The sequence below is a fragment of the Medicago sativa genome, chromosome 5 (assembly GCF_051527215.1).
Source record: "Medicago sativa cultivar Bolivia chromosome 5, Bolivia_mono, whole genome shotgun sequence".
Taxonomy (NCBI): Eukaryota; Viridiplantae; Streptophyta; class Magnoliopsida; order Fabales; family Fabaceae; genus Medicago; species Medicago sativa.
In genome coordinates this window covers 65,733,094-65,747,025 of record NC_140753.1, presented here as the reverse complement: position 1 = coordinate 65,747,025, position 13,932 = coordinate 65,733,094, and the positions used below count along the sequence as shown (strand labels likewise).

At 32.8% G+C, this 13,932-nt stretch overlaps 2 protein-coding genes across 2 annotated transcripts; both read left to right on the top strand.

Annotated features, from left to right (window-relative positions):
* The first annotated feature begins 839 nt into the window (after positions 1-839).
* Positions 840-7,388, top strand: PXN (Mitochondrial substrate carrier family protein). The gene is made up of 11 exons (XM_085709128.1): positions 840-1,103; positions 1,204-1,281; positions 1,917-1,991; positions 4,330-4,460; positions 4,545-4,599; positions 4,715-4,825; positions 5,707-5,775; positions 5,846-5,938; positions 6,066-6,134; positions 6,344-6,398; positions 6,878-7,388. The coding sequence occupies exons 1-11, from the start codon at positions 1,023-1,025 to the stop codon at positions 7,069-7,071; spliced, it is 1,011 nt and encodes a 336-aa protein (XP_085565254.1). The 5' UTR covers positions 840-1,022; the 3' UTR covers positions 7,072-7,388.
* Positions 7,389-8,896: 1,508 nt separating this feature from the next.
* On the top strand, positions 8,897-12,045 carry LOC146924096 (Microsomal signal peptidase 25 kDa subunit (SPC25)). Its single transcript, XM_085709127.1, has 5 exons — positions 8,897-9,082; positions 9,199-9,350; positions 10,115-10,196; positions 11,434-11,576; positions 11,709-12,045. Exons 1-5 carry the CDS (start codon positions 9,002-9,004, stop codon positions 11,803-11,805), a joined length of 555 nt encoding a protein of 184 aa, XP_085565253.1. The 5' UTR covers positions 8,897-9,001; the 3' UTR covers positions 11,806-12,045.
* The last annotated feature ends 1,887 nt before the right edge of the window (positions 12,046-13,932 follow it).

The following is a 13,932-nucleotide window of genomic DNA, read 5'->3' as shown; positions in this document are numbered from 1 at the left end:
AAACATTATTGTACCGTTTCTGTATCCCTTACATACACACCTTTTTAAGAATTCAAAAATTAAAATCATTTCTTAATAAAAACAATGATCTGATACCTTTTTAAGAATTCACTAATTAAAACCCTTTCTTAATAAAATCAATGATAACACAGTGATACTACCATAACATATGCCAAGATCAAAACAATTAATGACAATTAGCATAGAGAGAATGACACGTGTACTATTGAAAAAAAAATAGCGCAAATATATATAATAGAGATTCGATAGATTATTAACATAGTTTAAATATAGAATGATTAATCAATATACTTCCTCCATCATGTATTAGATGACCTAGTTGACAATGTGTATAATTGACTTGACATACTTTGACTATGTTATTTTACTAATATACAAAGATAAATAATACTATCATATAAGATGTTGGATTCGTCTCGATGAAATTTTTTCAAATATTAAATTTTCATAATTTTTTCTAATATATAATTAAATATGTGTGACTGAGTCAACTGTATCATTTAATATGAGACGGATGAGTAATTAATATCATAATTAACTAATCATAATCTAAACTCATATAATCATGGTGGCTCGTTCGGACAACTCACCATCAATCCAAACATGCATTAAATTGTTATCGAATCATTTGTCAAAAATTTATAGCTTATCGTGAAAAGCACACATCTCAAAGAAGAAATCGTCATCAAAGAATCCCATTTCTGCTCTTTCTCCCGTCTGTACCAAAGCAAATTACATAAGCATATACCCCTTCAATCAAGGGTACAGTAGTAAAATCACAAACCAACATTAACAACGTTAACATAATTTCCTTTCCCAAACGCAACGTTGACACTGAAACAAAAACAATGTACGACCATGTACAACAACTACTTCAAACTCCCAAGTAATTGAAAACTACCCTTTTCTCTCTTCATACAATACAATGTTCTCCTGAGAAAAATAAAACATCCTCAAATTGATTTTTTTTATTTTCTCAAGAAGAAAAACATCCTCAAAACATGTCGGACGCTTTGATCAATGGATTGGCTGGAGCTGGTGGAGGGATCATTGCTCAACTTATTACATACCCTCTTCAAACTGTATGATTTTCGTTTCAAAGTTTCAATCTTTTCTCAATTGGGTTTCATAAGATGTGAAAAAAATTTGATTTTTTATTTGTTTTTGTGTTGTGATCTATAGGTGAATACTCGTCAACAAACTGATCGTGATCCGAAGAAGGGCAATAAGAATCTTGGAACTTTTCAACAAATGTGTCAGGTTTATGGCTTTTTTAACAAAGATCATGTGATTGTTTGGTTAATGTTTGGCCGTGAGGAAAATTTGATTTTGAGTCAATTGTTTGGTAAAAGTGATTTATGTTTGAATACATTTAAATGTGAGTTGAACAAAAAAAATTGAGTGTAAAAATCAATTTAGAATCAAAAGCTACAATCTGTAGCTTGTAGCTTTAAGTAGAATCAATTCTAGAGGTAAAATTTGTATTTTTTGTTCCACTTTTGGAGGAGCCAAAATTGATTCTTGAGGTGTAGAATTTATTATGCCACTAGAATTGATTCTACTTGAAGCTAGAAATCATCGGTTCTTATCCTAGAATTGATTTTTTTTTTTCCACTTAAATTTATTGTTCAACTCACTTTTATATGAATGTATCCAAACATAGATCATTTTACCTTCAACTCAATTTTAGACAGGATCAATTTTACATAATCAATTCACTCAAATTCTGCACATATCAATTTTGGCTCCTCCAAAAGTGGAGACAAAACATACACAGAAAAACGGAAATTTGATAATGGTTTTTTGGACTGAATGAAAGTTGGTAATTTTTTCTTTTATTTTTGTTATATTGGGATTAGTTGTTTAGTGATTGTGGTTATGTCAATGCATTGTAGGTTGTGAAACAAGAGGGATGGGAGAGGTTGTATGGAGGCTTGGCGCCATCACTTGTCGGTACAGCTACATCTCAGGTGACCTCATTTTAGCTCAGTGTTTTTGGAGATATGTTGATTTTTGAGTAAATAAAAAATGTAGTCCTTGAAATTGTAAGGATCGGTCAATTTTGTATTTCAAATTTGCGAAATAGCAATTTAGTCCCTTAAATTGAACAATGTTAGTCAATTTTGTCATTTTATCAAATTTAGCACCACATTTTAAAGGTTTTATGCTTGTCGTGATGTAGCGAGAGACTGTTATTGAAATCAATCAATATATAGGTCGTTTATTGATATAGATGGATGTTTATTAAATAGATATTTTGACAGAGGGACTAAATTGATCGGAGTTCCTTAATTTGAAGAACTACTAGTAATTTGCTATTTCGTAAATTTGAGGGACTAAATTGCTCGACTCCTACATTTTTAAAATGAGTTGACCCTGACAATTTCGAGGACTGAAATGCTGACTTACGTGTTGATTTTCATGTCATATTGCCCCTTCTTAACTTCGTAATCTTACAATTTGTCGTATTTTTTGCATTCATTTCTTGATTTATTTAGTTTTGTTGTTGAAGAAGTGGGAAAACGATAGTTATTCAGTAGTTTTATTGTATCTGATTTGTTTTGAAGATGTTAACACTTTTTTGTTTGTTGCTAAGAGCAAGATTAATAATGGAAAGGGAAAATAAAAGTAGTCAATTTAGTGCACATGTTAAATTTTCTCTAGAATCATGTAATTTGAAGTTCTCTGCGGCCAACATCATGAGCAATGAACTAGTAATAACTAATAAGTATAACACTATCACATTGTTAATCCATTCGATGTCATGAAGTTTCAACAATTTTTTTCATGTTTGTTGTCAACTGCCAACCCTCCAAGTTTACTACCCGTATTATTGTAGAAGGTTATTTGAGGGGTTAGTTAGGTATGATGGACAAGGAAATCTTTGTGAAGTGGTTGTCACTATAGGGAGAGAATAAGGATTTAAAGTTCAATAAATTCATTGGGGATTGGAAAATCTTAATTTGAAGGAAGTGTTGCTGGAATTCATTGATACATTTGATTTTAAGAGTAGTCAAGACTTTTTACTTTCACTGGCAAGTGTTAGGGCCTTTATTATGGTGAGAAAAGCAGGGAAGCTTCTCTTGGTTCTAGCATCATTATTCGGTAAAAGAGGAGTAAAACCAAAAAGGAGAAAAAGTTGTTCAGATAGCTATTATGTTTTGGGTACAATTGGATGTTGTTAGTGCAACTCAACCTACTACCTTTAGTCAAGTCTTCCCCCATAACAACCCCTTAGTCACACATACTTCCAGGTGGCAAGTTTAGACTTTAGATTACAATTACTTATATATTAAGTTTTAACCAAATTTTCATTTTAGTAGCCCTTGTCTTTGTCATTATAGTTGAACAGTAGTCAAAGCTCAAATTGTTAAAATGACTGGATTAATTTATTAGACCTCAAATATGATGTCCATCAAAGCAGCTTAAGAACCAAATGTCTTTTTCTCTGTTACTCACTCGCATAATGACCCAATCAATCAGAAAACAGTCCTCTTAACCAAGATTGTCAATATCAAGTTTTTCATCAAGATCGGGAGGGGGTTGCAAGATTGCAACTAGGATCGAAAGATCTTACCTATGTGATTACGTTGGATCAGGAAGGCATAGCAAAATCGTAAGATTCCACCAAAACAAAAAATATTAGTGTGTGTCTATATATATAGTGCGTAAGTTCACAAGTTTAAAAATAGAACAACAAAGTCCATGAAAGAAACTACTCAAAGCTTAATCATGAATGCAATAATGATTAAAAAAACAGAGCTAAAACACAAACAGAGCAATCAAAAACCGGGTTGTGCATGACCCGAGTAGCTCCGAGTAACCCTGCGATTTCACAAGCCAGAAACAATTTTGGTACGATCTCGCATCAATCTTGCTAAAAAAATGGGATCTTGCACCCGATTCATATTGGAGGGTTTGAGCAGGATTGTAAAATCTTACGATTTTACTATTTAAATCTAGATGTTGATAACCTTGATCTGAACTTAATGTGGTGTAGGTTCATGTAAAGTTTAAAGCCTACTTATGCCGAAAATCTATAGTGCCTTCGACTCTGCAAAGTTAATGAGACAAATTTGAAAAGAACAAAAGAATAGTTCCCTATTGAGTTATCATAGATTATTCTTGCTATTGAATTTGTTAATGATGTTGGACAGTCTGCGATGTTACTCTTTTTGTATTTCTTAAATCAAAATGAATTTAAATTGTATAAGTAATTGATCCTGGTTGTTGAATTTTCTGGCAACCTATTCAATTTCTTTATATATAAGTTTCCCCTTTTTTAATTTCTGCAATTTTATGATACAGGGTGTTTACTATTATTTCTATCAAATATTCAGGAATAGAGCTGAAGCCGCTGCACTAGAGAATATGAGACTAGGCAGTGGTGATGGATCAGTTGGAATGTTCTCCTCACTTATTGTTGCTGCTTTATCCGGGTAAAATTTACATTGAAAGTAAAAACAAATTACTTGAATTACTCGCATGGTATGACTCAATTTCCTGATAAATTTTTCTTTCAGCTGCGTTAACGTGCTGTTGACAAATCCGATATGGCTAGTTGTTACTCGTATGCAGGTGATTAGCATTATTACATTTTCACCTCTATTAGAATATGATATAAACACAAGTCTTAAATTCATTTTTTATATTTATTTATTTTTTCACATAAAAAGTGCTTTTTACTGTGCAGACGCATAGAAAAGAGTCGAGGAAAACTCTCCCTGATCCAAGGTTGTCAGATGCCGTTGAACAAACATCACTTTCTACTGTTGAGCCCCTTGCTTATGGAACTAGCCATGTGGTAGGTAAAGTCTATCTTTATTGATAGCCTCTGTAATCTTATTATAAAAGAACTATTACTAGTATGGTATATTCAGTGGCAGTTTTGTTAAGTTATGCTAGTTGGCTAGACCCTGTTAGGATAAACAACTTAATTCAACACTCATAGCATAAGCGCTAATCATATTAGTGTTTATGTATAAGATATTTCTATAACAAAAGATAAAATAAAGTCAAACTATTTGCATATAAGCTATAAGTTGTTTGCATAAGCTATTCCGGAGTGCTTATGGAGATAATTTGAAAACAGCTTATATCATGTCATGAGTTGTTTCCATAGGCTCTCCCAAATAGTATCACAAGTGTTTATGTCAGTAGATAAGCTCAAATAAGTTAATCCAAACAGGTCCTAGTTGCCAATGAGATTTTTGGTGACCTGAGCTTTTAGTCAATAGTCTTGATTTAAGATTCTTGATTAGTATGATAATTTTTGCAGCATTTATTTATCAATTAGAATAGGTGTTTGCGTAGTTATGGGGGGCCAACATAGTTGGGATGTCAAAACTGCCATGTGAGGCTTTTGCCGTATAATCTTTGCTTTAAAAAAAGAAAAGAAAGAATAGATGATTGGAAAGTATTTCAATGATTTGATCAATAATTCATACTCATAATGTTTTCTCTCTTAGTATGCTAATTTTTGCATCATTTATATATCAATCAGTTTAGGTGATTGGAAAGTATTTCAATGAATTGATCAATAATTCATACTCATAATGTTTTCTCTCTTATCATATACTGAATTTTCGGAAGAGTCCCTTCTCTTGTTCCTGTCAACTATTCAAGACAACAGTTTACACTTTCATAAATTTGAGTCTAATCGAACAATCTAATACATATTTGCAGATTCAAGAAGTTTATGACGAGGCTGGAGTTTTGGGTTTCTGGAAGGGTGTATTACCAACATTGGTCATGGTACGTTGATAGTTAACTTTTTTCATGCTAAGGGAGTTTTAATGATTTGTTGTTTTGTTACATATCTCAGGTAAGCAATCCTTCTATACAGTTCATGCTGTATGAAACCTTGTTGGCGAAGTTGAAAAAAAGACGTGCTAGCAGTAGCGTAACTGCTTTAGAGGTATTTTCTCATTTCACTTCCGTATGTAAAACTAAAATCACATGAAAAATTTCACTCACATTTTCTATTACGTAAGTTTTAAAATTTTCGCAACATTGTCAGACTAAAGATTGCTTTGTGTAACTAGATATTTCTTCTCGGAGCTGTCGCTAAGCTTGGAGCTACAGTTGTAACTTATCCTCTTCTTGTTGTGAAGGTCTATCATGCATTCATGCCATTTTTTGCGTTGTGTTTGTTAATATACTCCATAGTCAATAATCAATACGTTTCATTTCTTAATTACATTGTGTCGTTATATCATTATTCTTAAAAACATAAGGAAGAAGGAGCTGACAAAATTAAACGAGGAAAGTGCATCCAAAATATTGTTCTGAATCTGTTCTGTTGCTTTTGTTGCTATCGCAGGCAAGGCTTCAAGCTAGACAAGTTAACAATGGAGACAAGAGACACAATTATAAAGGTTTAAGTTGCGACAATCTTTTCTTATTATACCATGAATATGGTTCATAATCTTTTCTTATAATTATTGCTCTTGTTCGACATTGTTATAAATGCTTCTGCTGTTGTTTCCCTCCCAATATGCTTATGTTGCTATGTCAGCATAAGGAAATACTATGTGGCATGGCATCCATGTTTTTTTCTCCTTAATAATTTGAACGGTGTTAGGTAATACGAAGCACTAACACGGACACCGGACACAACAGAAGGAATTGTATGTAATTATAAGTGTCAGTGTCGTGTCGGTGCCCAAGACACTCGGACATGCCTTTAATCTTAAGTGTTGGTGCGACATATAGGTTCAATGAAGACTATAGTGAATAACATCATAGAATTCATGTGTAGACTAGATCAAGACTATAGTGATATAGGGACAAAAAAATGTTTTTACTCCTTATATTCTTTGACTACACTCTGAAACAGTATGTTCTTCAAATTCAGGTACACAGGATGCTATTATTAAGATGATCCGCTATGAAGGGTTTAATGGATTTTACAAAGGCATGGGAACCAAAATTGTACAAAGTGTTCTTGCTGCAGCTGTTTTGTTTATGGTGAAAGAGAAACTAGTCGAGCAGACTCGTTCCTTGCTTGCAAAGAATGTTCCCAACACTTTAAAGTCAAAGGTTGTGTGAATTTGGCAAATCAAGTATTTTAGTTTCCCTCAGATTCATTACTCACGAACCATCTTCATTTAGCATATTCAATTTAATCATAGGAAATAGACTGTGTCATTGGAAGATTTGTTACTTGATGAATAGGAGATTAAAATACGGCTTTAAAGTTTAAACATGATTATTATTTAAGACATGCTTCCAAATGGAAAAATTCGTGTTTAAACTTACATGCTAAGTCACTTGTATGTCATTTATAATGTTTGTTTTCTCACTTTTGTTGTAAAATTCTACTATATTCAATAAATGAAAGCTGTAGTATTTTTTCTGGCATCAAATTGTATAGTATTCTATATCGTGTCCATCAAACAGACCATACTATAGTCAAATGGTAGGCTGGTACTTGCATAATGATTGGTTCCGAATTACTATCTTGCTAGTGGATGATAAAGAAGTAACCATGCACCCCTCAATAGCATGAATACGTGTGTATGTGCTTGAATGAAGGGTTTTGGATAGAACATGAGGGGGATATTTTTTAGTATCAATTAAATGTGATTGAAGTATTATATGATAATTTTCATGTTATTCTTTGAATTTTTTAAAGGTCGAATTAGTTTTCACTTTTCACATACTCTATATATATATATATATTTTCGCCCTGCTAGTGACTCGAAGTGGTCATATATGGCCTGGCCAGCACTCTGTTGAATGGGTTGAACAGACCAGTGAGAACTGAAACATTGTTTTAAAACTTTTCTGTATCCCCAAAACTTGTATATGCTATCATAAGCCAATTACATGATTTACTAAAAAGAAAAGGACAAACACTATTAACCATTCGCGCAAAGTTAATTTACACCGTTTTCTCTAAAAAAAAATTACCTGCGGGAAGTGTGGCTTTTGAATTTGAGTTTTCCTCGAGTGACAATAGAACTAAATAGCAAGCTAGTGTCATACCTCAGAATTTAGTACTATTTTAAATGCTTGGAGAAAGTTTTTTTTTTTTCTTTACCAAAGTTTGGTAAAGTTTTATTTGGCGACAAACTAATAAAGTTGTTCATTTGTTAACTTGAATGACATTGTCTTTATCACAACACATATGATTATATTTTAACATGTATTATTACTTTGATGAATAAAATGATTTAAGTTTGTGTTTGTCAAAAACAATATGTAAAACTATTCCTAAAAAAACAATATGTAAAACTTATTTATATTGGAGTAGTAATATTGGTACAACGATTTTGTGATAACTTTTATGGTAACCTTCTTTTTCTCTCATAAAATAGTTGTACAAATATAATGTTTACCATCCTTCGTTATTTTTCTTTCCCTAATTCATTATTGTGGCAATTGAGTTTTATTCTAATTTTTAGTCTCATTCAATTACGAATAAAAAATATAATTCTCTAGTGTCAATTTCCGTGGGTTGAGTCCATATAGAGTTATATTATGACTTTACACGAGGTCATAAAAGTGGACGATGGAATTATATCTTTTCGAATTAATTTGTTGGACCTAATACCAAGTTTTAAAAAATTAATAAATAAAATATGTAATAGACTTTTTTTCGAAGGATAATGTAAATATGCAATAGACTTGTAACCAAAAAAATAAGTTTAATAGATTTTTTTTTTTTGAGCAAGTTTAATAGAATTAGACTTCCATCCAATGGTATTTCGCCACATAATCTATCCAATCACATATTAGTATTGATCCAACGCAAAAATAATAAAACGTGATTGGACCAAAATCTTACAATGACGTGCATCGTCACTTTCTGATGTAACAATCAATAAAAAAAAAAAAGTTACAAGAGAAAGAAAGTGTGTAATACGCACATAAAAACGAAGGTTTTATTCAGTACGCAAATTCTCAGTTTTTTTTTTCTTCTTCAGTTTCTTCTTCTCATCTGGGTCAAGCGAAGTCTCAGCGAAGAATTCGAAACATGGCAACCAAAGGACAGAAGAAAGCGAATCTGTTAGATCACCATTCAATCAAGCACATTCTCGATGAGTCTGCTTCTGAGGTTCCTTCGCTAAACCCTAATTTTTTTGATCTTGTTGATTTTTGATGAATTTTGTTGTGTTTTTGTGTTTAATTGAGTTTTTTGTTTGTTAATTGGGATTGAATTTTGGATTGTAGGTTATAACGGGTCGTGGGTATGTTGAGGATGTGAAATTGAGCAATATTAGGTTGTTGCTTGGGTCTGTCATCATCGTCATTGCTCTTTTTGCTCAGTTTTACAAGAAGAAGTTCCCGGAGAATCGCGATTTTCTTCTTGCTTGCATTGCCTTATATCCTTTCCTTACCTTTTATTTATTCACTGTGTGTACATGTGTGTGTGTTTAATTTATAACAAAATGCCTAGTGAGAGAAAATTTGGAATTTTTTTTTTTTTTTTTGTGTTGTCAAATAGCGGATAGGGTAGCTGTGTTTTAACAAACCACTTACACAGACACGGACACCAGAGACGACACTACATGTCAATACCAGTACTAATTTAAGAAAATGGCATAATTGAATGAGATCACTTGTGTCGATGTTGTGCCAGTGTCAGTTACGGTTTTGATCAGATTTGTCGGTGTACAGAGCAAACCACTATTGTTTCACAATACGCGATTTAGAAATAAATAAAATAGTGTTGTGAAATAACAATTATAGGAGAACTATATCACTGTAGCCTAGTGGAATTTTAACAAACTTCTATTTTCTGTGATTTGTGGTTGCTAATACTGTTTTTGTTATGGTTTGGATGGGGATAATTGTATAAGTAAATATCTAAATTAAGGATTTTTCAAAATGAGAACTCTTGTTTGTATGTAGGAGTGTGTGTTCAAATTGAAAGGTGTGTGTGTGTGTGTGTGTGTGTTGAAAATGAAATATTTGGAATTAAACCTTTTTGAAGTAGAGTGCGATGTGGTAGTTGTTTTAATTGAAAGTTGGAGGTTTTTGGCTAAATGAATTTGATGATTTATGTGAAAAGGGATATGGGATTGTTTGTGTTTGTAAGTCTACTCATTCTTCTGCTTCATTGTTGTTTGATCCTTGACTCTCGTACGTATGTAGTCTTCAACTTGGTGTTGCAGCTGATCATATACACTAAGGAGAAGAATGCCATTCTGTTTACTTATCCTCTGACTGTAAGTTTCTGTGAACTTAGCTAAAGCATGTTCCTTTAAATGGCCCCCTGTTTTGTGCACTGATTCAATTGTTGTTTAATCTGACCGTTTTAATCCACTTCCAACACATAGAAATAACATTTAAAAATTGTCATATTTCTATAATCTATTCTGTGCCATTTTGTGTCTGTTAGAGAGAGGGATTGAGACAAGAGTATATCTTTTTCTTACTATTTCAATTAGCAAGTTTCTTTTGGTCTTCTGGAGAGACAAATAATGCTAATGTCTGGTTAGTTTATTTAGGACTGTGCTATAGTAAGGCATAAAGATACATACAAATACATTTATTTGAAGATGACTGTTTCAGCTCAATAACCATGATAAACATGAAGCACCCATGTTAAACAGGGCTACACGAAGTTGACAAATAGCTGAAACTAATCGTGGTTTGATAAGCGAGTAATATTTATTTGATATTTAGTTGCATTTAACATTTTATTATGTATGGGCAAATAAATGAATGCTATGGGACACTCTTTTCAATACTCACTTTCTTATTGGATGAAATCAATGTGGATCCTACCACTTTATGTGAAACCCATTCCCAAAGTGTAGGACTCACATTGATTACACCCAATAAGAGAGTGGATGTTAGAGTGAGTGTTGAAAAAAGAGTAGCAATCCTCTGGGTAAATATAATCTGGTATCACTTTATCATGTTCTCTACATCCTTTTATTTGCAGCAGGATGATTTTTCACATCCATGGGTTAAAAACATGGCAACCAAACTATTTATGCAGATTATGGCATGTCTTTAGGTTGAGAATTTGACCAGGATAGTACTTGCCTTTATCTATGTTATTCCAACTTTCTTTCATTTTCATATGAAATTTGAGTTGACCTAAACTATTAAAGTTCTTTATGGTTTTAGTTGCCTTGAATCTTAATTTGGATGTTGCTTCATTTTTCAATAGTGATTTAAAGAGGGTAAGTTATGACATATATCGATTAGTGTCACATGTAATGATGCAAACTGTGTGGTGTAGACTGTAGATATCTCATGTTTTGTCTTTGTAGTGGCTGCTGGTGATAGAATATATTATTTTCATTTATCTAAAAATGATTTAGGTTTGTCTTTGAACTGTGTCAACAAATCAAGTAATGCTTTTGATTTTATTCTTTCGGCAGAAGTTTAAGACATACATTAATTATGAGTATTGTGTGTTCCAACTTGGCTTTTATATCTTATTTTTTACAGGGTTCCTTTACCAGTACCGGTTTGGTAGTTTCCTCCAAATTACCCAGATTTTCTGACATGTATACGCTTACCATAGAAAGCGCAGATCCAAAATCAGTTTCTGCAAACGAACCAGTACATCTTACCAAAAGTGTTACCCAGTGGTATTTCTCTTTTTCCCTTCATCCCTTTATAAAATCGTTCACATAGACACCGGACATATGAATCAGTATTAATGCGTGCACTGATTTTTTGGTAATCAAAATGCATCAATCTGTTTTTTGTTTGGATTCCAGGTTCACTAAGGATGGTGTCTTGGTTGAGGGCCTCTTCTGGAAGGATGTTGAAGCTCTAATCGCTCAATATACGAAAGAACCAAAGAAGAGCAAGTGATATGGAGTCATGAACTTAGTTCTGCAAAGAGCTTTTATGAGTATAAACATGTATTTGGATGTGGTTTACATTTCTATACATTTTCAACATTTAGAACGAAAGTGAGTAAATTAAGCTTTCAGTAACTTTAGAACACAATTAATTCCCATTTTTCATCGGTTTATTTTACAGGAAAAGTTTCCTATAACCATTTGATGGTTATTTTTAATTTTTCTTATAAAGAAATCCATTTGATGGTTATCTTATAATATTTTATATTTAGACTATGCTTGGTAGAAAAATAAATAGTTTGGTCTCTCTCTCTCTTCCTCGGTTGATATCTATGGAAAAACCCCTATCTATGGAAAAACCCTAATCCTAAAGGTTTGTGTTGGGTGGCTAGTTTAACTAAGTGCTTTCATTTTGGGGGATCTCAACTTGAGGTGTCTGTCTAATCTTATGCTATCAATCTACTTTGGATTCAAGGTTTCATTGGAGTACTTTGCTTTTGCATTGGAGGAGTGTCATCCATGGATTTTAACTGCCCAGTTTTGGCCATGATTTCGACCAAAGGTGGTGGTGTCCTTTTTGTACACCATTACTCTGAACCTTTGCGTCTATTTTTTATTTTATTAAAAAATAGTTTAGATTATAATTTTTTTGGAAATTACAAATTGGCCCCTCTCCTTTCCCATTATATCTCCAATCCCTCTGTCACCATCCTCTTCCTCCGATGGCATTCTCAACCAAACTTCAATCCCACATGTAGTATTAGGTTGAATCATAATGCCTGAATAAATTAAACTAGTTAAACTATAATAATCTAGAAGATGTCTCGCCGATTTGATTTTTAGTTTGATTTTTGCCCTCAAGGCGATTCGATCTAATCTCCATCGATACCAAATTGAATTCCAAAGGTGATTCGATGTTGTCTCTATAAAAGATTCATTATTGAGAAATCCTATCAGAACTAGTTTGAGATGTTCATGTGCTTGTAAAATTCTATACTTTGTTCGCTAATACTATTATTCTACTAAAGTCGTTACTAATTTGAGTGTGATGGAGTCTTTTTGCATGCACCCATATGCTCCGGTACATGTAAGGTGACAACATCCCGGTGATAGGTGTATTTAGTTCTGGATGTAAGACCATTTAAATCTAAGTAAGATTTTTGAGATAAATATTTTGAAATTTTCATGATACAAATACTGTAATGGTACTCTATCATTACAGTATTATTTATTAAAATTCTTCGAAGATAATTAAAAAAATTCTTTAGTTATTATGTTAATTATAAATTGGCAGTTTGAACACAGTTTTAAGTGTGAAAAAAAATGTGAATCTTAGAGAGCTATAAGAATGAACTCTTGGGAAATTGTCGATGCCTTTTGGAGAGAAATTCATGGGGTGGAAACACTTGAGAGGTGAGATTGAGGCAAACTAGGGTTTACCACAAGAGAAAATTCTTATGAATTAAAGGCTAAAGATTGATTCCTTTTGAGGATAGAAACTAGGGTTGAGAAACAATTGTAAACACCTTAGATAGAAAAATCATTAGTCTCTTGGCCACAAGAATTAAGTTTAAAGACCGACTCTCGTAATTTCTTTTGGAATCTTTTTGTAAAGTCACTCTCTTAATCAGTGGAACGGCGAGACAAAAAGCTGTTCTCTTCTCCTAAAGTAGATGAATATTGGACCGAACTAAGTAAACAATATAGTGTGTTGTTATTCTTCTCTGCTACTCTTTTATCTTATGTTTCGATTTCCTTGTGGTTTTGCTTCACACAATTGTGTCAATATCAAAGCAAAATGTGTTCATGCAAGTAGCATTGGAGGGACCTACAAGAAAGAGATATCCGTGGAAACGAGGGCCCATACATGTCATCAATGGTCCCCTGATCAATATATTATAGTAATCCAGTCAGTCCCTACCACAATAATTTAACTCCTTAAAATTGGAATGATTCGCATTAAACCACACAAAAAAAAGAAGAAAATAAGTAAAAAGAAGATTAATAAGACAAGCGAGATCATCTTAAGCCACTGGACCACCATTCCACCAAGTCTTATTACAGGTAATTGCTGTGTCTATGTGAACTATTGTGGAGTTTGTTAAACTTTGGGATACCATTTGGTCATTTTGTGCTT